This window comes from Ricinus communis, chromosome 3, assembly GCF_019578655.1.
Source record: "Ricinus communis isolate WT05 ecotype wild-type chromosome 3, ASM1957865v1, whole genome shotgun sequence".
In the NCBI taxonomy this organism is placed as follows: Eukaryota; Viridiplantae; Streptophyta; class Magnoliopsida; order Malpighiales; family Euphorbiaceae; genus Ricinus; species Ricinus communis.
The window spans coordinates 24,872,662-24,895,030 of NC_063258.1; the positions used below are offsets into that span (position 1 = coordinate 24,872,662).

The 22,369-nt window shown below is 28.6% G+C and overlaps 3 protein-coding genes across 3 annotated transcripts; all 3 read right to left on the minus strand.

Annotated features, from left to right (window-relative positions):
- Positions 1 to 5,872: 5,872 nt before the first annotated feature.
- On the minus strand, positions 5,873 to 7,611 carry LOC8275715 (protein CHLORORESPIRATORY REDUCTION 6, chloroplastic). The gene is made up of 4 exons (XM_002532464.4): positions 7,267 to 7,611; positions 6,798 to 6,929; positions 6,506 to 6,714; positions 5,873 to 6,396 (listed from the first exon to the last, which is right to left on the minus strand). The coding sequence occupies exons 1-4, from the start codon at positions 7,490 to 7,492 to the stop codon at positions 6,190 to 6,192; spliced, it is 774 nt and encodes a 257-aa protein (XP_002532510.2). The 5' UTR covers positions 7,493 to 7,611; the 3' UTR covers positions 5,873 to 6,189.
- A 5,050-nt stretch (positions 7,612 to 12,661) lies between these two features.
- LOC8275716 (receptor-like protein 38) lies at positions 12,662 to 14,012 on the minus strand. The gene is made up of 3 exons (XM_048372369.1): positions 13,640 to 14,012; positions 13,366 to 13,521; positions 12,662 to 12,747 (listed from the first exon to the last, which is right to left on the minus strand). Exons 1-3 carry the CDS (start codon positions 14,010 to 14,012, stop codon positions 12,662 to 12,664), a joined length of 615 nt encoding a protein of 204 aa, XP_048228326.1.
- Positions 14,013 to 17,491: 3,479 nt separating this feature from the next.
- On the minus strand, positions 17,492 to 21,399 carry LOC8273277 (receptor-like protein 56). Its single transcript, XM_048372370.1, has 7 exons — positions 21,257 to 21,399; positions 20,888 to 21,042; positions 20,693 to 20,767; positions 20,216 to 20,290; positions 19,738 to 19,893; positions 18,150 to 19,204; positions 17,492 to 17,839 (listed from the first exon to the last, which is right to left on the minus strand). Exons 1-7 carry the CDS (start codon positions 21,397 to 21,399, stop codon positions 17,492 to 17,494), a joined length of 2,007 nt encoding a protein of 668 aa, XP_048228327.1.
- Positions 21,400 to 22,369: the final 970 nt, after the last annotated feature.

Genomic DNA, 22,369 nt, shown 5'->3' on the forward strand with positions numbered 1-22,369 from the left:
TGGACGTCCACATCCTGGGTCCTGCTTAAACGTGATGTGGCATCTAGGGTAACCACGTCGGCCACCGCCGGTGAACTTAGCCACGAGGTGTGCTTCGTCTATGGTTAGCAAGAAAAAACATCTTGGGGCTACCATGTTTGATAACTTATAACACTGCTACCGTAAGGTCGTCTCTCATTTATTTCACAAGTTGTTAAGGAGATGTATCTCAGTAAAAGTTAAAAAGATAAAAGTGGTAAAAGAAAAACATTAAATTACCATGCCCATTGGAAGCAATTAGGTGAGCATTCATGAGCTGTTCTAGTTTGCATAAAGTGAAAGCTCCTTCTCAAGAAGAAAAGAAAATAATCAAACACAAATCAAAAGTAAGTTAATCTAAATCTCTATAATATTGTATAATCCATATCTAATAACGTATACATAATATGATCATTATTTTTTTAGCTTAATAAAAGTTTTAAATTCAAACTTTAAACATATGTGATTGATTAAAAAAATCTTAAGATAATACAAGTACTTTATCACTTACAACGGTCTCATTTGATACGCTCTATATTAATTAAACTATCTCTAAATACTAGGTCAAGAAAAGAATTCCAGACTCAAAGTCATGCATGCTAACTTAATTAATTAAACCGTACTAAAATGACACTATGCTAACTTAATTAACATTTAGCGTCTCCTTCTACTGATCTTTTAGTGGCAAGACTGAGGAAAGACAAGATCTCTTGATTACTAGATTTATGTTCTAAGATGCTACAAACACAAACACAACGTAGGCACCGAGGAGCTGGAAGTTATGACAAACAAAATGCAATAGAAAACCAACATAAAGATGCTGCTTTTTGAGACATTGGCTATGCTGAATGTGCCTTTCACTTCCAAGTATGCAAATTACTTAAACGAGTACTGCCATAATCGAGGAACAAGCTCATAAATTTTGATGGAAAATGTATCTGTATGAGCTGGACTGTTGAGGGTGATGTCACTTTCTTGAAACATTTTTTTGGAGCCACTTAATTATTATAGTTTTTACTAGTATACATTAAGTTAATCAATATTCCTTGAGTTCATAAGTAGCTACATCTATATTTAACAAACTTACTAGTACTTTTTAGAGCAATATGTGGAAATATGTAATGTCGTAAGTACATTTAGGCTCACGATGAGTGGCTAAGCTTTTAAGTTTGATTTTTTTTTCAATTTACTTATTTATATTTAAAGAAATGCCAATAATTTCTTTATCCTACATAGGAAAGTAGAAGATTAACTAAATATATTAGTTGAACGATCTTATCATCATGCATGATTAAATTAAATTTCCATTAGAATTATAAGTTAGGAAGTACAGAGATCAATTTGAAGATAACTGAGAGATGCTAATCACTAGATATCATATGACAACCCTTCTTTATTTTATTTTATTTTTTTATTTTTAGGGCACTATGAATATGTGTATATTATATGCTAATATAGATATAGTGAGCATTTTGGACTAGAGCATGACCAAATATTTTCCTTATAAATCCATTAATTCAAGCCTATGTGGCTAGATGGATGTAAAGTTGATAGGTATATGAATTATATACATATAAAACTTAAATCTACCATATCTATATTAATTATTTGAAGTCTGCCTCTTAATTTTGAAATATGTTTCCAAAGCAATATGGTAAAACAGAAAGGAATGCACTATACCTAAATGTCAACTATCACTATTTCATATTGTATATATATTAATGGTTGTTTTATAAGTAAATCCATGGTTATGTGTCTATGGGATTAACAAAATGGTAGCATCACTTTACATGCCAAAAAGTGAATGATAAGAAATTAAAATCAGCCGACATAAAGACACCACATGTTTGTGGAGCAAGCTGGACCACTTCACCCTAAATATTTTCATATGGATACATGTTTCATGATATTATGTCTCGTAACAACTGCACAATGCAATCTCACTATGGTCACTTTTCCCTTTATTTGGGCTTAATTAGTTCCATTGTTTTAGATGTATATATATATATAACATATTTAATTAGACAAAGACGAGTTTATTAGTAAACGTGACAGTAATGTAAGATCATTTTGTTGCAGTGAATATTATGTTTTCAGTATTATAAAGCGCAGCAATGCTATCAATTACGGCTCATGATATACAAATTATATGTTACTATTTGTATGCTGGGTTCGATAATTAATTAAAAATTGTCCTAAGTACTAAAAGAAATATTTCACTTAGTCTAACTTTATAAATATGATTGTTCATTTAACCATGTCTTTCATTGAAAGCAATAAACAAAAACTGAATATGCAGCATGGTAAAGAATAAGTAAGTAATGCATGAATATGAGAGTACAGAATTTGTAGATCCTATTTTATTGTGAGATTAGGAATCAGTTTTGCTCAATAAATTGAATTTCATTACTGGTTCTGTAATAAGAGTTTAGAAAGCAATTAATAATCTCTAATGAACGAGCATAAAATGCTCTACTCTAAATTATTACAGACTGCTCTTTTTCTAAAACAAAAATAATGAGAGACTGATAAAAATTAAGGTCGAATAGATAAAGCGAATAACCAAGTAAGGTTGGATAATTACTTAATTTGATGTTATTTTTCATCAATTTATAGTAATAAAGGACTTTTTTGCTCAGTATATTGAATCCAGATGGACATCGATAGCTTACTTTCATACTATATATGCCATAGAAATATGTACAATATTTTGTTAAGCTGCTCTCTTGATGTTACATTTCGTTTTCTTGTTTTGTTCTGTAATAAGAGTTTAGAAAGCAACAAAGTGGACTACAATTTGCAGCCTTTTGAAAATTGGGTGACCTGATTTTTATTTTTTTCCCAAAGGTGATCTGAATTTGCAAATCCTATTATTTTCTTCACCTACTTTGTCAGGCATAACTCTTTTTCTTTTGAATTATCTCATGAGATTTTTTAGATTTCATATCACTACAAATTTGGAAAAAAAAAAAAGAATAATCAAGTGAATAACTTTTAGTGGGTTTGTCAGAAAAATCTATAATAATTAATAATTAAAAAAATACTAACTAAAAAAAGGCACTGCGGAAATCGTTGAATAACCGGATATTCTTGCAAGATTTAGTTGAGAGAATTATTTAATTTTGATGTATTTATCGGTTTAATGTATAAGTGGGATACATTCTCCATGCTAACCGTCACAGAAATTAAACCTTGCATGGCGTGTGCCCAACTGTCCAAGCAATGGCACATGTAAAAAAGTATCATCATATGCCTGTAATTTTCATTAACTTGGAAGAAAACCCTAATCGGAACTGAAGAAAAGGCAACGTATGAAGGTCCCCCCAACAAACAGAAAATGCAACTTGAACAAGATTGTCAACGGAGAGATCGGAAAGGCATCTTGTCATGCAAACCCACAAAAAAGACAAACAAAAAGTTCATAATTTCGTAGTGACACTGAAAGTTCATGCAATTGTTATCATGTGATGTGTAAAAAATCACCAAAAATCTCGCATTTGTATTACACAGAGTAGACAGAAAAATAAGAAGTGGGTCTCCACCATCCTTTTTCTTGCTGCATTTGTAATGGCGTCCCATACCTACGTGTTACAAGGCCTCACATGTATTGATGTACATCATCACGTGGACATGGGTGCTCCTACTATGGTCGGACAGGGTTAGGATGGTCCGGCATCAAGGGTTGCTTAGCTATTCATCAATTTCAACCACCTTATTAGAATTGACCCATTTGATTAGAAATTAGCCTCTCCGTTGAGCTATACTAATGCATGGTGGTGAGACAAGACTTTCTCACTATATGTTTAATTCTTTCGGTGGCTCGTCACCTCCTAATTTTTGTATTACATGTTTTATGATTGACCAATTTTCTTCGTTTCATAGAGGTGATCAATTTTTCATGAATCACTTCATAATTATTTAGCAACTCCAAAGTTAGTTCAATTGGTTGTTTAGTTTAGCCCTACTGACAGCATTTATAGCCAGTGACTATAACCTATGACTACTACTAAAGGTAGCTCATGGTTTCAAATAACTATTGGTAGCTGGTTGGACTGGCTAGTCAGTTTTTCTAGAATTGATATTTAATATTGAAAAAATTTATTTAATTTTTTTTTTGTTTAATATATTAATATTTTAATTTTTTATACTCTCTTTTCATTTTATATTAACTATCATTTTTTTAGTAACTCATTCGAATTAAAAAAGTATTTAATATATTTAATTAAAGAAAAAAAACTAGCTAAACTAGACTAATTTATCCTTTTATAGATATTACAAAAGTTATTATATCTATTTCAATACAAGAATAAAATAAAAAATGAAAAAAATTAATGTTGCAATATATATATAAATAAAAAATAATTAATCTTTTTTAAAAAAAGAGATGGATAGTATGAAATTGAGAGAACTATTTTTTTTTTCTCAAATTTATTTAAAAAGAAACATTAATTTACCAATACCACTAAAGCAAACATCCTGTATAAAGAGTTGTCTTTATCTATGAGAATTTAATTCTCAAATCCACACAAGAAATATTTAAATTTCATGCAAATTTTGTCACGAGGGCTTAAAAATAGATATATGGGTACTAACAACAAAAGTAATACCATAAAGCTTTCAATTACCACCTAAAATTTTGTCAATTAGTCATACACAAATGAAAGACTGACAAATTTCTTGATTGTGCCAAAAACTTTCCAAATAATTAAAGATTAATGATGTATAGTAGTATATGAGGGTTGATAGCTACCCCCATTACTGAACCAAACACGGTTTAAATATTGTCTAAAAATTGCAGAGAATGTGATGGGTTAAAGGAGGAGAGAGTTTCAAATTGAATCACGCAAACAAAGATGATAATGATGCCAATGAGGAAGCAGCCGACAAGCACGTTCATATCATTAATGCATTTTACATTTATGATTCATACCACAGAATTGAACTTCTTTTACTTCTTTTTCTCGTCTAAATTAGCTGAACACATACATTCGTCTTCTTGAATTTTTCTTGTACGTTTCGTTAATTATATTTGATGACTAAGTCATGTGATTAAAGGTCTTTTCAGAAATAGAAATCTTGACTTTTAAGTTCTTTCTTTCGATTAGATGAATTATCATTTTGATTTTATATCGCCTCTGATTCAATTGGGTCTCCAATAAATATAATTAAGAATTAAATCTGGAAGTATAAACTGTGAACAGGATTTATTTTTTCTCAAACAGGGTCGTTCTCAATGATTCCAAGAAAACAGGAACCATAATTTTGCAGGTGGGCTTTGATTATTTTAATTTGCAAAGCCATGACTGAACTTCCTCTTTGTCTTTGTGGGCTTAAGCTAAGGCATCTGTCTGCTTTCATTCTACTCCGTATGCTTATAACAAACCCATGCAACTTAAGAGCTCTTCAATTTGATCTTGTTTAAGTATTAATAACCATTTACAAAAACTGAAATGCAGATTCATTACAGAGAAAATGCAGCTTCACTTCTTATAGCAGGGTTAAAACAGGAGACGGTGGAAGAAACTAAGCACTGCTTTCCATTGCTTCTCACTTTCTTGTACTCATGTATTATAGCATTTCCCCTGAATTAAAATCCACATCCTTATTTTACTATACCTCATTTTTGCACAAAACCAGTAAAGATTTCATCCAAATTTAAACTTCATTTTCTCTAGTCCAGAAATCCAAGCTCTTTTATCAAAGTCAGAATTGTTAATATGTAAGGAATTTACTTTCTATGCCATATTCATGCTATCCATTTAGTAAAATATGGGGATTATGAAGTAGGAAGCAGCAGCAGACCAAGAAAGATAAAATCCTGGAAGCTACCAACTGTCTAAGATCTGAAGCATTATTTGGCTGTAAAGTCTGTTTCTTTTTATCTTGTCTCTGAAGTCTCTGATCACTCACATAGATTACTGCTAAAGGCACATAGGATTAGATACATAGATATCAGGCACTCAAAAAAGTATTACTTGGTGTCTGCTGAAACAATAGAAATCTCTTTCCGTGCAGTTCAGATTCTCATAATGTTGTGCCGCCATTTTAGTTTGCAGCTTCTTCTAGATGTTTTTTGACCCCATCAATCTTCATAAAATGCAGAAGTCTTTAAGCACCTTGGTCAATCGGCCTACAGAGACATTAAGTTTTCTGTTTTAGGCTGTTGATTGTTCATGAAGAAGAAGGTTGGGATTGATCTATTAAGTCAAAAAGCTCATCTCCTATCCCAAATCCAAGCATTCTAGCCATGTCACTCGTCTTTAATCTAGGCTTTGGAATATTATGCTGCTTCAACCAAGAATAGACAATGAAAACTTTCTTCATGACAAACAATTCCAATGCCTCAGGATTGAAAACAACACCCATCTTCATATTCATCTGCCAAAAACAGAATTTTTATTTTATTTTCAAAAGTTAGGCCATTAAATCATGCTTGATAGAGTACTGAGTCACAATTATGAATATATATTCAACCATTGTCTATTACCTGGTGAGGCACTAGCATGGCTGCATAACGAGCAAGCTCTCCTGCTCTCCAATCTAACAGCACAGGTAGCCAAGGATAAGTAGCATCGAGTCTCACAAACCAAAGTCTTATATCAGGGAATTCTGATAGTTCTCGAGGATCACGAGGATCTTCTCTTGTATAATTAATGGTAAATCCAATCGTACGTTCAAGAAATTCTTTAGGCTCAACTGCGGCAAAGTTAGCGGGAACAATTTGTCAGGGAATCATGGCTCAACTAAAGAGTTCTAAGCATGGCCTTAACGATATTTACCTGATAAGGGTGCAGTAATTCCTGTAGCATTGTTGAAGGGGGATAAATCAAGGCTCTGAATAGCAACATTATCAATAGCAACATCAAATCTATCCTCAGTTGGAGGCATTGAAGGTTCAACATTTGGTGAATCTGTCATTTAATAGTAATTAATTAAAGCAGAGTGAAAAAAAACCAGTGACACCTTTGATTATGCAACTTACTAAAGTTCATCTTAAAGATTAGAGGCATAAGCAACTATATACGTATCTATAAGAAAATTCTAAACTAGAACACAGCTTGATTTTAAAGTCTTTCCACAAAAAAAAAAAAAAAAAACCAACTTGTTCTTTCATAATTTACTACTGAATCATTAATCATGTAAGGTTTTCTTTTCTTGCATGTTACCTTCAAACACTAACCATAAAGCAATTGATTATCATAAAAGAAGCTAAACCTGACTAAGCAAAACCAAATGATTACTACTTACCTTCGTCATCTTCAAATAAAGAGAGGTCAAAATTTCCTGAGGGATTGAAAGAAACAGAGACTGCAACTTGTCCTTGCTGTCTAACCAAGCATGAAACTGGAAGATTGGGCAATGAATCTGTAATGGGCTTGCTAGAAAGCCATGGAGAGGTAGAGGGTACAATCTGTTTCGGTAAAAGAAAATGTGGAATCAAAGGTTTGATGATTGTAGTAGCCATGGAAGGCATTTAACTATTTTGAAGGTCTCATCTGTATGTGATATAGTGTATATGGTTCAAGACAGTGAACTTAGTTTTTTTAGTCCTTTATTTATTTTTATTTTCTTCAGTTTATCTGCTACTATTTTGTGGCCTTGTTTTAAATGCTAATATCCATTTGCATTTGGAGTTTCAATGGCAATGGCATGATGATGCATTTTACTAGTACACAGTGTGGGCATGGCCTAGCAGCTCATGGGCTTTCCAAATTACTACTTGGCCCTAAATTTAGGTAAAGAAAGTGGGATTGAGGAATTTGTTTCTTAATCCTTAATACATATTTGTGCCAGAAACATGATCTGTTTTCAATTTATTCCCGGATTTAAAAAAAAAAAGGCTGTTTAGTTATTATTTTTAATTTTAATATTATTTCTTTAAAATGTCTCTATTAAACTCTTATAAAAGCTACAATTTTAAAGTATAAAGTGCAAAAATGAATTATATCTAATATTGTTTATGTTGATTGATGAATGATGTACTTGATAATTACTTACTAATTAGTAATGATCATTTAATCAATTCATCATGGCAGGTGTACTTGTATGTATATTTATATAGAAAGTATTTTAATCATCGGATATATGGCCCACTAAATTTGAGCTACTTGGACAAATCTTGTCACCTTTATTGTCAAATCAAATCATGGCCGTCATTTCACTTTGAACAGGGTTATCAATTTCCTTTCCAATTCTTTTCCCTTCCAAATCAAAATAATACAAAATTTTGTGTATAATTGTAGCTTTAGGATTTTAAGTTGTGAGTTACAAATTTCATGATTTCTGTATGGTAACTGATATTTTTCTAAAACTCATACTTTATCCATTTTGCTTAATCATATATTAGCAACGACTTACATTGTTAATGTATTACATGAATATAAATTTCAAGAAGATTTGAGATATTTGGAGTAAAACTAATCTTTAAAATTATGTATAACATTTTGTTAATATATTTTATATTTTGAATATTACTCTAAAAACATTGTTTCTCTTCCTATTTTATTAATTTCAATAAAAAGTGGGGTGTGATTTCAATTTACCATACAAATTAAGCAAAAAGATTGCCAAAATCATTCTCCAATCCATCAAGATGTTGTTCTCCAATTTATGAAGATATTGTTCATGGGTGGAATTAAATTTCCCATTTAGTATGTATGTAAAAAGTAGTTTCAAATGGATTTTGATTAGTTAACAAACCCTTCCAAATTTCACAAATAAGTTATAAGTTATTCATGCAATTACTTTTAAAATATTAGTGAATAATATGTAGCCTTTAGGTAACTGAAAATAGGATAATTAAATCATAAGTTTTTATATCTATTTTTATCCATACATTATTACTTCATGTCTCAAATGTAGTTGGCATTAATCCAATACTATATGACTATCTTTTTTAGTTTGAGTTTTATTAAATTAAAATACTAGATTATAAATATTATAATTCCATTATAATTACTACATTCCTATATGTGCCTTTTTATTAATTTTTTTCATGTGATTATATTTTTTATTATATTTTTTTGTAGTCATTTCAATTTTATTGTCATTCATATCACTTCATTATAATTTATTATTTAGATAAAATATCGACCCTTCTCAAAAAAATTGGTTCACTAATTATATTATAGTTTGTCAAGATATTTTCAACATTAACGTCAAAAATTTCAAGACTTTATGAAGAATATTTTATCAAGTTCGGAAAATTTTGTAAAATTAGATTAACTACTAAATATGATATATAATAGGTTTACATAATTTATTGAACACCAATCAAAACACATCCGTTATGAAAAAAATATTAAAAATGAAGCTAAGATCGATTGGACAAGGGGATTCAAATATCATCTGAGCAGTAAATGGATCTTAGCTTCACTTTTAATATTTTGAGAGTTGAAGTAGCTTGTATCCAACTTGAGGAAGCTTGGAGATAGCTTGAGAAAGCTGTAATCTTGGAGTGTTAAAAGATTTGGATACTTAAGAAAACCCTACAACTCAAAGACTTGGGGAAGCTTGAGAGAGCTTGGGAGTGAAACTTGGAGCTTGACAAAAATTTTGATAGTTCTGAGAACTTTGAAAATATGAGCTTTGAGAAAGAAATCTATGCATCTATAAAGGAAATTACATGTTAAAAATATGAGAAATTGGCAAGTTTTATATTTGATAGGCTTGTATTGTCACCTTCCATATACTGTTATAATGCTAAACAACCAAACATTATATGCCCTTTTCTCTTGTAATTTGACCTATCAACACTGACCTCACTTCACTTTCTTAACCTCAACTTTAGTTTCAGGGAGCATGATTTTCAATTTAAAGCTACCACAATCCGTCGTTAATAGAACTTGATGCCATTCATTGAGAATTACTTGGACACTTTAATAATATTTCAACCACTATTAAACAACTATTCCATTTAAAAATTTAAGTTAGTAAAATAAGGCTTTAAAATTAATTTTATATTTCTAGTATATTTTCGTATGTAAATTTTTTATTGGGCTATGTACAAGCACATAACTGTTTTACTTTTTAAATATTTAATTAATAATATAAATGTGACCGATAATTGAATTCTAAACTTATTATATCATAAATCTTCTGATACTACATTAAAAAGAATGGTATCATTTAAAAATCTAAACTGTTAGATAAGATTAAAAAAAAAAATTATATTTCTAACACCGCTAATCTTGAATGAAGGTAACCTAATACTTTGTGATACACCACCAATAACAGCTAGGGTTGAGAATATTGACTTAATTAATTTGACTTCCTCTCTCTCCATAAACCTAGCTAGTGAGAAGAAGGAGAATACTCACGACCAGTTTGGTTGATACTTATTTAAGGCTATCAAAAACTCTTCTTAGAATGTCTTAGCACTATCATCCTATCTATCCACATTTAATCTTGAGGTTAAAAATTAAACAGAAGTATAAAAGGTTCAATCTTTGACACAAAAGATTTTGTAGTTGTTTGTCATATTTTAATATTTTGAGAGTTAAATTATTAATAATTTATATCTAAATTTACTAACACTATTAATTTAATAGTTGTCAATTACTTGTGATTCTACCACCATTCAACTCTTTATCAATTTAGTTTTTATCTAAGATTAGTCATCTCAATTTTATTGAGTTTAAAGAGAAAAATTAAAGAAATAGAATAATCTTACAATTTTTTTTTTAAATTTTAGTCAACTCTAACAAATTTTGAATAATCTGACATAATTAGAAAATTCTAACATTTGTCATCTATCCGACAAGACCAATTTTGTAACAATCGGACTTCATTTAAATTTAATGATCAAAACTATTAACAATATTTTTTAAGAAAAATTATTAACAATATTGTTCAGGGTATGAAAACATCACAAAAAAATTACAAAACCTCTTATGGGAAAATGCAAATCAAATTTTGTAATTTCTCCTAAATTATATTTGGCCTTCACTTTTCATGCTCCAAGTCCTTCTCTAACACTATGCATAACATTATATATGGATGAAAGGTAATTCAAAGGGATTGAACGGGAATGAATGAAGAATGAGTTATTATTATATTTGGCTATTTAGTTTTCTAAGATGGGAAAAGAAATAGAAGGAGAATAATTTCCTTTCATTCTTCTCGAAAAAGATAAAATTGATTACACTCCAATTTGGGGTATAAATAGAATTCAACTCATGGAAAATAATTACAATATATGCATAAAGTCTTTTTTTATTTTTTTATTTTTAGTAATAATATAAAAGTAACTTTATATAAATTTTGTTGTTATTTTTATTATATTTTCATATTTATTCATTTTTTTTATTTTGCTATGATAAAGGGGACTATTACTTCATATAAGACATGTCTCTTTTTTCTTTCTTTACCTGAAAATTTTATATTTTGTAGCTATTATTTGTATAATGCCATCACTTCTCATATTTGATTATTAATTATCTGGTGATTTTATTCAGGTAAAAAAATTATATGCATTTCATTATAAAATTACTTAAAACTAAATACTATAATTAATTAAAACTTGTATGTATTTTATTATGTAATGATATTTTATAAATTTTAACTATATTTTGATGTATATAACTATATAATATAATTATAAAAATATTTATCATTCATGGTTATGGGTGTCAAATCATGAAATATTAATACAATAAGTTTATTGTGGTATTTAAATAGCGAATGAAATAAAATATAGGGATTAAAAGTGTCATAAAAGCCTACAAAGTATGAAAATGTAAAAATACTAAACCATATCAGATCAGATAAACAATGTTAGCATGTTGTTAACCAAATAAAATATATAGTAGTCATTTATTAAAATTAATTATGTTCCTTTTTCGTGATAAAGCAATACCCTATGATTTAATTTTTTTACGTTTTACTACCTTACAAACTAATATATTTCGATTTATAATTTAATATTAGTATAATATTCATTTTTAATAAAAAAAATCACTTATTAAGTGATTTAGCATATAATTAACTACATTGAATTTATGTTTAATGAAATTTATATATTTTTTAGTTTTATTAGGAATAAAATAAAATAATTTTTAAAATAAAATTATAATATTTTTAAAAGTATCATGATAGTTGATGATAGTAAATCACCTATAAAAAAAATTTATTTTTAAAAATATAAAATATAAAAAATATAAAAAAAAACTAAATTACAAAGTATTTTTTTATTTAAAAAAAAGCTACAATCCTCTAGGTGCAAAAACGCCTAACCATAAAGTATGTTTTTTACATTAAAATTCTCTTGAGGTTTTGTTTTATTAATTACTGCCCCTTCTTTAAAAAAAAAAATACTCTATCTCATATCAGTAACCACCGTTAAATGTCATATAAAAGACGATTTTACCCTTCATATGTTATTACTATTTACTCCTTGAGGTCTATATATTACAATAATAAATCCTTATGATTTGTGTCTGAGGACAACTCTAATATTATGAACCGAAGATCAAAAAATTAAAATAGTTTAATCATTAATAAAAATAAAAGCTTTGCAAGTCCAAAAGTTAGTCTTTAGCAATTAAATTGCTATTATACAACTTCATGAGAAATTTAAATCTCAGTGTTAATTAGAAAGACAATTTGACCAAAAAAAAAAACATTAAGAAAAATCATATAACAATTATATTATACCTGCTGATGAAACAAATTCATCAATCTCGTTTTCACTCAAGTCCAGCTCCTGCAGTTTGCTCCAAGCATCCAATTCTAAGCAGCAAAAGAGTTAAATTAAGGATGAATTCCTCATAATATTTTTTGATGTTTGATATTTAAATATTAACAATTTTAAATATATAATTCATAAAAGTGTATTAATTTTAAAGGACTAAATTACTTTATAACATAAGAGTTCAATGATTAAAATGAAACTAACTCCCAATAATTCAAGGACTAATTTAGTTGAAAACATAAGAACTGCAATATTATAAAATTTAATAATAATGCAGTCGCTGAATTAAATGTGAAGCGGAAAGAATTAGTGTAAATTAGAATATTAGGGATAATATATATTATGCTAAATCTCAAAGATACTTTTATTAATTCACCTATAATCATTTTAGGAGTGGGTTTTAGAATTTAAATCTCACCAATCTTAAAAATAAATTAAAATATTATAAAAAATTAGTCAATTTCATTACCTCGTTTATGCAACTCCTTAAGATTTGTTAAAATATTCAATTCTACAATCATGAGTTAGTATTACACAATGAAATTAATATGATAAAGCAGGTAAGGGATAATAATAATAATAATAATAATAATAATAATATGACTTCTTTGTTTTATTTGAAAGGAGAAAAAAGAAAGCAAGTGAAACTTAATTACCTTTAACGTTAAGTTTTCCTCTCAACTTATTACCCCTTAAATGTAAAACTTTTAAGGCTGAAAGAGCAGAGTGAGATGATAAGATGTCGTTGGTGAAGTTGTTGTAACTTAAATCCAGAAACTCCAAATTTTTAAGGCTTGCTAGCCGTTCAAAACCTGAACAATAAAATAGCAGGAATGAACATTTAACATTAAAGCCTATTTAATCAATCAATAAACAAGAGAAGACAAACCCTAGCTGGACTGTAATTACAGCATAATGACAAAGACAAACCTTCATTTTTGATGCAACCAACTATGTTATTTCTGCCAATATCGAGATAAGTTAGTTCTTGGAAAGGAAGAAATAAAGAGGCATTTATGTACCGATCTTTTGAATTCCAAATCTTAATATAATAAAGATTGAGTTCTGTAACTTGTCCTGTAATAGTATTGCAAACCACGTCACTCCAATTGCAGCAATCAGGATAGAGCCCCCAAGAAGAGAGGAAATGACCATCAGGATAATTGAAGAAAGCCTTGATTTCCAAAAGAGCATTTTTCTCATCCTCCAAGCAACCATCACATCTCCATTTTCCTTGTATATCTGCTAATATAATAATCATCACTACCAATACCATGCGATTGTTCTCCTTAATTATCCTCATTTTTCTTTCTGTATTAATATTGAGAAGGAATTGCATATCTCATATATTGCGAACACATCCCACCTTACACTTATATAGGGACTTGGCCTTTGATATTTTTAATGCAATGGACCTCATATTGTATTTTTCTCTTATTTAATAAGATGAAATGTTGCTTTTAAAAAAAATAAAAAAGAGGTTTGTCAGCAGTTAAGGTATAAGAAGTGCTGATTATTAGTTCTCTCATATATCGGTTTCTATTTGTTTTTACTGACTATATATCATCTTCACTCCATAATGCTGCCACGTGGCAGCAGATTGATCTTCCACATGATCTTCAGTCTTCTCCTTTCTCATATCACATGGGAGGCTCCTGTTTCCAATTTTTATTTCTATAATTTTTGAGAATTTTTTTTTATTTTGGTGAATTAATTTATTACTAAAAATATTGAATAAATAAATTAGATATTGAATGGTTTAAAGTGTATTGATAAGTTATAAACTTTCTTATGTATAATTCTAATCTTTTAATAATCATTATTTTAATTATTTATTCTTAATTATTTTATCACTTGCATTCTTTTTATCTATACTTTCTTACTTGATATTTATTTAAAACTGTTTACTGATTATCCTAATTAAACAATAATCTTTTATTTATTCTTAATTATTTTATCACTTGCATTCTTTTTATCTATACTTTCTTACTTGATATTTTTCTTAATTAGACTAGAGGTTCTATTGAACAGGGCAACCTAATTTGAGTTAGGACTGAAGAACACTGAGTCAGGACCAAACTTAATTATGAGATTTGCTGATCAATAGAACATAGAAGGAAACTTTTTAAAAAGATGTGCAGAGTTGAAAATAAAACTTATAGTCTCTATAAGTGATGTTTTTGTTTTGTTTTAGTTTAGTTGTTGGTTTGGTTTTATCCTTTTGATGCAGGTTTTTTTGATCTTGGCTCAATGCCCTCCAATTATAAATGTCTTTAATAGATTATACAAGTATTTTATAAACTTAAAATTGTAGAAAAATATATCTAAAATTTTAAAAATATAGCTCAATGAAAAACATACAAATTAGAAAAACCTCAAATACTAGTTTATAAAATTAAAAATGAAAAAAAAAAGAAACTAATCCTATTATTTTTTATCATATTTCTTTCTAAATAATAGCACCATTCTATAAATACTTTTTTTTTTTCTAAAAATTAGAGTTTAGTAACTAATTTTTTTTATCATAGCAGGTTATTAATTTGATTTTATGAGTATTTATATTAAATGAGTTTATTAGATGCATATATATTTTTTATCCAATTTTATTTATTTAAATGAGTTTTTATCGAAAAGAGTATCTAATCCTAGTTAATACTGATAAAATACATCATAAATATAATATATAATCAGATTGGTACATATATAAATAATATGCTGGTATAATCGAATTTGAAATGGATATAAATAATAGAGTTAGGTTTGAAATATGATTAAGATAGGTTAAGTAATGATATTTTAAATGGATTCGAACTTGAAAATCTCTAATTATGAAGCATCCTGCCGTTGCCATTTCTAATTACCTCCACCCATCAATTAAGAAAATAATATACACACAATCACAAACTAATATGTTTAGATTTTTATTTCAATATATCATCTTCACTCAATAATGCTGCCACGTGGCAGCAGATTGATCTTCCACATGATCTTCAGTCTTCTCCTTTCTCATATCACATGGGAGGCTCCTGTTTCCAATTTTTATTTCTATAATTTTTGAGAATTTTTTATTTATTTTGGTGAATTAATTTATTACTAAAAATATTGAATAAATAAATTAGATATTGAATGGTTTAAAGTGTATTGATAAGTTATAAACTTTCTTATGTATAATTCTAATATTTTAATAATCATTATCTTAATTATTTATTCTTAATTATTTTATCACTTGCATTCTTTTTATCTATACTTTCTTACTTGATATTTATTTAAAACTGTTTACTGATTATCCTAATTAAACAATAATTTTTAATCTTATAAGATTTATTAATTTTTATATTAATTTATAGATATAATTAATATATCAATTAATAACTTAACAAAGTTTTCTCATATTATATAACATATTTACAATTATATCTTCATTGAATTGTTATCATGTATTCAATTAGTATTAGTTAATTATACATAAAAATATTTTTTAGTAAAGAATCAATCTAAATTTTATATATTAAAAATATTTATAATAAATATAAAGTAATATTCGCATAGTTATTATTAAATTTAATTAAATTTTTCATCGAAATAGACCCTTCATCTATATGAAATGCGAAATGTATAATTTTTTATTTTATTTAAGAATTATTATTAAACTTAATTGATTTTGTCATTGAAATAGAGCCGTTCAAATAAAATAACATTTCTAGACTCCATTATTAGGGGAGACTTTGATTTAGAGTCGACTTTGAAAAGAACTTTCTTGGATTTCCCTTTTGTGTTTTACTGTTGTATTTTATATACTAGTGAAATGGGTATGCATCCGATTTTTCTCCTTGAGAAAGTTTACAGAAAGGTACTCTGATGCCTATATAACACATTCTTTTTAAAAGAAAAAAAGAATTTTGCACGATGAAGAGCATCACTGAAATGATCAATCATTTCATCTCCTAAAGTTTTAACAGTATATTTTGGTTATATGTTGGTCCATGTCAATCAACAATAGAATTGATCATTAAGGCCAAACCTGTAATTCTCAATGCTTTAATCCGCCATTACATTCACTGGATCCAATGTTATTGCATTAATCTACTATCAAATTTCAGACGAAAGTAGTAAATTTAGATGCTCAAAAAGTATTCCACAAGAACCCAACCCGGTGGCTAATCCATTTATAGACTAGAGGTTCTATTGAACAGGGCAACCTAATTTGAGTTAGGACTGAAGAACACTGAGTCAGGACCAAACTTAATTATGAGATTTGCTGATCAATAGAACATAGAAGGAAACTTTTTAAAAAGATGTGCAGAGTTGAAAATAAAACTTATAGTCTCTATAAGTGATGTTTTTGTTTTGTTTTAGTTTAGTTGTTGGTTTGGTTTTATCCTTTTGATGCAGGTTTTTTTGATCTTGAATTAGATATTGAATGGTTTAAAGTGTATTGATAAGTTATAAACTTTCTTATGTATAATTCTAATCTTTTAATAATCATTATTTTAATCAAGGTGTTGAACCATATTAGAACCAGTTGGTAAATGGGTGCAATCCATTTCATTAAAAAATAATGATGCTACAACTTTCTCAATAGCTGCAGAGTAAGAAATCAAATTTATCATTCATTCTAGAAACCAAATTTACATGGCCCATTAAGCACGATTTATTCAAAACAAACACAACAGCATACTAACTAAATTTCATCCATAAAGGCTATCTCAGAAACTTAAACTTGGAAAAATTATCAATGATGAAATAATAGCAATTGTCCATACCCACTTGAACATAGTAAAACTAGACTCTTCTCCAATAAGGATTTATGTATATAACTGCATCTATCCCCAACAATACCATCACGTAAGCCACCCCAAAGCTCACATAAAAAACTTCCATGTCTATGAGACCCATGCTTTCTGAATTGTGAAGTGCAGTTGTTGATATCAATGGTGGTGATTCCCTTGCATTGCGGTTTTTTGGCAGTGGACATCCATAAAGGAAAGGATTTCCTATATAACTGCTTTCACCAAATGTTCCAAATTGTGCAACCCCTTCAGGTATCCTACCGGATAAATTGTTGTACGACACGTTGAATGCAGCCAAAAAATATAACTTAGTGAGCTCTAAAGGAATGCTCCCTTGCAACTTGTTTTTGAAAGATCCAAACTCTCAATTTGACTTAAGTTGAAAAATGTTGTAGGGATTGATCCTATCAAACTGTTGTGAGATAAGTTCAGTAGCTGCTTGTAAAATTGTTGCAAGAGAAATCAATTCCAGAGATGTAAGTAGCAATACTTCCCTCATAAGATATGGACAAACTCTTCATTGTCAACTCTAGATGTCCTTCCATGTTTCAAGAAAAACTACTTTTTCTAGTATAGAATTTCCTATCCGGATTGCTACTACATTTTAGACAAGGGTGAATAAGACCAGTAAGTTTATTGTGTGAAAGAACCACTATACTTAAATAATTCAACTTGCACAATTGAATTGGTATTTCGCCTTCAAAATTATTATTACTCAGGATAAGATAACCCAATTGAGATAATCCTCCAATCCATGATGGAATGCTTCCAGTCATATGATTGTGGCTGAGATCTAACACCATAAGCGAATCAGAGCCACGGAAAAATGCATGCTCCAATGATCCTTGTATTCTATTTCTAAACAAATGAATTTCTGATATACTTGAAAGGCTAAAATTAGATGGTAGACTTCCAGAAACATCATTCTCTGTTAGCGCCAAAACGTAAAGAGATGGCATATTTTCAATCGAATTGGGGATGTTACTAGAGAATTGATTATTAGACAAATCCAAATATGTCAATGAACTCATATTTCCAATTGAATTGGGAATGCTACCATGGAAACCACTTCTAGACATTTGTAGTTCTGCTAAACTTGGAAAATATGCTCCAATCTGCATTGGAATACGGCCATGAAAGCTATTATGAGATATATCCAACATAGACAAATCCATATGAGAGCGAATTGGTAGTTGTAGAGGCTCGGAAAGAGAATTGTTGGCTAAATAAAGTTCTTCTAGGTTTGTGTTATTATCTAACAACCAATATGGAAACGTTTCTCTAAATTTGATGTTCGACAGCCCAATTATTTCAAGATCATGTTGATGGTACAAGAATTTAGGAAATGTTCCACCATATCCATCACCAGACAAATGAAGCGTCTTCAATTGAAACTTTGGGATCATATTCTCTATCTCTGTTTCTGCATATATTCTGTTATTCCCACCGTCAAAATATGTAAGCTTTGAGAGGTTGACAAAAGGATTAAGAGAGATTGTAATTTGGAACATATTGTCTGAAAGACGTAAGTCATAGATGGATGTCAAACTGCTGAGAGGAGATAAACTGATACTTCCATTGAAGTAATTCGAAGAGAGATATAATTGTTGAAGGGATGTCAAATTTGCTAGACACCAAGACAAATTACCACTGAGGCTATTTAATGAGATATCTAAAACTTTGAGATGTTTCAACTCACATAATCCTGAAAAATTAAATTGATTTATAGATTTTTAGTTAGAACATAATATGAGAGAGAGAGAGAGAGAGAGAGAGAGAGAGAGAGATGTTGTACCTTAGGTTGAAGGTATGGTGCCAATGAGTCCACAATCATTTAACGATAGAGCTTTGAGAGAGGTCAGTGTTCCAATTCTTTATAGAAAGCTATTATTGAGAGTACAAAATTGCAAGTATAAATGTTGTAAATTTTTGAGAACAAGGAAGCCTATAACCAATAAATAAAATTAGTATTCGAATAAAATAATCTGCAATTTTATTGAAATCGATAATGAACTTTACAACTAAAATAATATAGAAAAATGCAAAGTTGAGAGATTATTTTTGTTGGCTCATAAATAAAAGTGAGTGTTATGTTTAAACATAATACTAGAAATAAAAATTTAATATTATTGCCACGTGGTTTATGTAAACTTGTATTAATAATATTAAAGTAAGCCCAATGTAGGGACATGACAAACAATGAGGCTAGTCAAAGTCAACAGTATACAATAAACATACCTGCAATAAATATGTCTCCTCCGGTGAAATTACTAAATCTCAAGTAAAGTGTCTTGAGGTGTGGGAATACTCCCAGTGATTGTAGCATATTGCTTCTTCCATTTGTATTGATAGAATCTAAATAAAGAGTGCTCAAGCTACTTGGACCTCTATATCCTGCAAGTTATGTAAATTAAAATTAATATCCATATTTTGATAAAATCTAGACCTATATATATATAAATTTTTTTCTTTTTTAAATAACTTATATTTTTATTGACTCATTTGTTATTTCTATACATGTACCTGTAGTTTAATTTATATTTTAAATGACAACCTTTTTTTTTCAAACAATTATGAAAATAAGCTATTAGGTGGTAAGATCTTCATAAACAATTAAATTAAATTTTTATTTTCTCCACACTTATTTAAGGTGAGATTTTTAACAACATATAGCATGTGGTTCCCATGTTTGTCTATCATAACAATTAGCTTATACTTGTTGATGAAATAAATTCGTCCATCTCATTTCCACCTAAACTTAGCTCCTCCAGTTTGCTCCAAGCCTCTAATTCTAAGCAGCAAGAGAATAAAATTAAAACATAAAGCTATTAACAAATTTGAAGAAATAAAATAGACTAAATAAAAATATTAGGGATTGGAAGTGTATATATATTATATTAAATCTCAAAACTATTATCATAGCATAACAAAATAGAAAATGAAATAAATAATATCTGACCTTTCAAGTCAAATAGTCCTTTCAATTGGTTGTGACTTATATATAAAGTTTTGAGAGATGAAAGCCCCTTGAGAAATGATAAAACGTTATTATCAAAGTGATTAAAACTCAAGTCAAGGCACTCCAGATTGTACAATTTCAACAATTCTTCACCACCTGCAATGGAACTCTTCTTTTTGCTTTAAACAATTCTTTTCAAAAAAAAAAAGTATACAACTTTATTCTAACTCTTACCATACAAAGATTGAAAGCCTTCAATTTCATTCTCTTCCATTCTCAACTCCTCAAGACTTGTTAGATAATTCAATTCTACAACCATGAGTGACACTACTCAATTAAACTAATTTTAAAATGGATAATAAACAATAATACGATTTCTTTGTTTTATTTGATAGGAAACAAAAAAAAAAAAAAGTAAATGAAGCGTACCTTCGACATTTAGTGTTCCTTTTAATTTGTTGCCACGTATATGTAAAGATTTTAAAGATGAAAAACCACTAAAGGATGATAAAATACTGTTGTTGAAGTTGTTATAACTTAAATCAAGAAACTCCAAATTCTCAAGTGTGGAAAGCATTTCAAACCTGTAGCAAAAAAAAAAGATCAGTTATGAATTATATTTAACATTAAAATTTATTTAATTAATTTAGATTTTAATGATAGTATAATGAAAGAGACAAACCTTCATTCTCAATGCAACCAGCTATGTTATTCCCGGAAACAGAGAGATATTTTAGTTCTTGGAAGGGAAGAAACAAAGAGGCATTTAGATACCAATATTTTGAATCCCCTATATACCTTATATTTTGAAGATGGAGTTCAGTAACTCGTCTTGTAGTAGAATTGCAAACAACTTTATTCCAATTATAGCAGTCATCATAAAACCCCCAAGAAGAGAGGAAATTGCCAATAGGATAGTTGAAGAAAGGCTTAATTTGCATGAGAGCATTTCTTTCAACCTCCAAACAACCGTCAGATCTCTATTTTTCTTGTATGTCTATGAATATAATAGTCATCATTACTAATACTACCCATCTGCATTCCTTCATTTTTTTTCTAATATTGAAAACTAAAAGTATTTCTCATGCATTGCAAACACAACTTCACCTTATCCTTTTATATAGGGATGTGGTCATGGATATTTTAATGCAATGGACCCTATGTTAATACCATGGTTACAACTTCTCAATTTTTTCTATTCTCACCTTACAAGAAGTGAGAACTACGAGAATATCCAAGAAATTATATAACATTGATGAATTTTGAAAATGGAAAAATGTAAAAATATTATTAATAATCAAGAAATATGAAATAAAACTTAACAAATAGCTTATCATGTGTGAGGATATTCATTTTCATGTTACATAAATATAAATTTCTAAACATCTCTACTTATTACATAAAAAAATTAAATTATTAAAACTCTTTAATTTATTATCAGATATATTCTAATTATGCTAAAATATTTATATATATATAAAATTACGTATTTATCCATATTTAATTGATTAAATATATTAATAGTTGATTTTAAAATTTAGTGTTATATTTTAAAAATATGTCCACCAAATGGGCCATATAATGTGTGACATCATCATCACCATTATATTAAATATATATCCGCACGATAAAGAGAACTAATTCTGGTGTTATTTAATTAACTGTTTCGATTATTAGTAGTTTCCAATTCTACAAGAAAACTATTCACCAACTACTCACTCACATTTTGTAAAAGAAAAAGAGGTCTTCCTTGCATCCACTGACAAAGAAGTCGTCCTTGCATTATTTTTCTCACACATTATTTTCTAATTTCCACTTATGAGAAGACATTTTAACTTTTCTTCAAAGAGAAGTCTTCCTACTGTATTGTATTCAATACTTTTTTTATGGGTTTTTTACAGAATTTTTTTT

Coding starts and splice junctions, on each gene's coding strand:
- LOC8275715 (XM_002532464.4), bottom strand. CDS start 7,492: ATGCCTTCCATGGCTACTACAATCATCAAACCTTTGATTCCACATTTT. Junction 6,930..7,266: donor TTTATTTGAAGATGACGAAG/GTAAGTAGTAAT, acceptor ATTAAATGACAG/ATTCACCAAATGTTGAACCT. Junction 6,397..6,505: donor CCATGCTAGTGCCTCACCAG/GTAATAGACAAT, acceptor TGTTTTTGGCAG/ATGAATATGAAGATGGGTGT.
- LOC8273277 (XM_048372370.1), bottom strand. CDS start 21,399: ATGCAAATTAAGCCTTTCTTCAACTATCCTATTGGCAATTTCCTCTCT. Junction 20,291..20,692: donor AGGCTTTCAATCTTTGTATG/GTAAGAGTTAGA, acceptor CTTGCTGCTTAG/AATTAGAGGCTTGGAGCAAA. Junction 19,894..20,215: donor CGAATTTATTTCATCAACAA/GTATAAGCTAAT, acceptor CATAACTTGCAG/GATATAGAGGTCCAAGTAGC.
- LOC8275716 (XM_048372369.1), bottom strand. CDS start 14,012: ATGAGGATAATTAAGGAGAACAATCGCATGGTATTGGTAGTGATGATT. Junction 13,522..13,639: donor TGGTTGCATCAAAAATGAAG/GTTTGTCTTTGT, acceptor TTTATTGTTCAG/GTTTTGAACGGCTAGCAAGC. Junction 12,748..13,365: donor AGGAAAACTTAACGTTAAAG/GTAATTAAGTTT, acceptor TTTGCTGCTTAG/AATTGGATGCTTGGAGCAAA.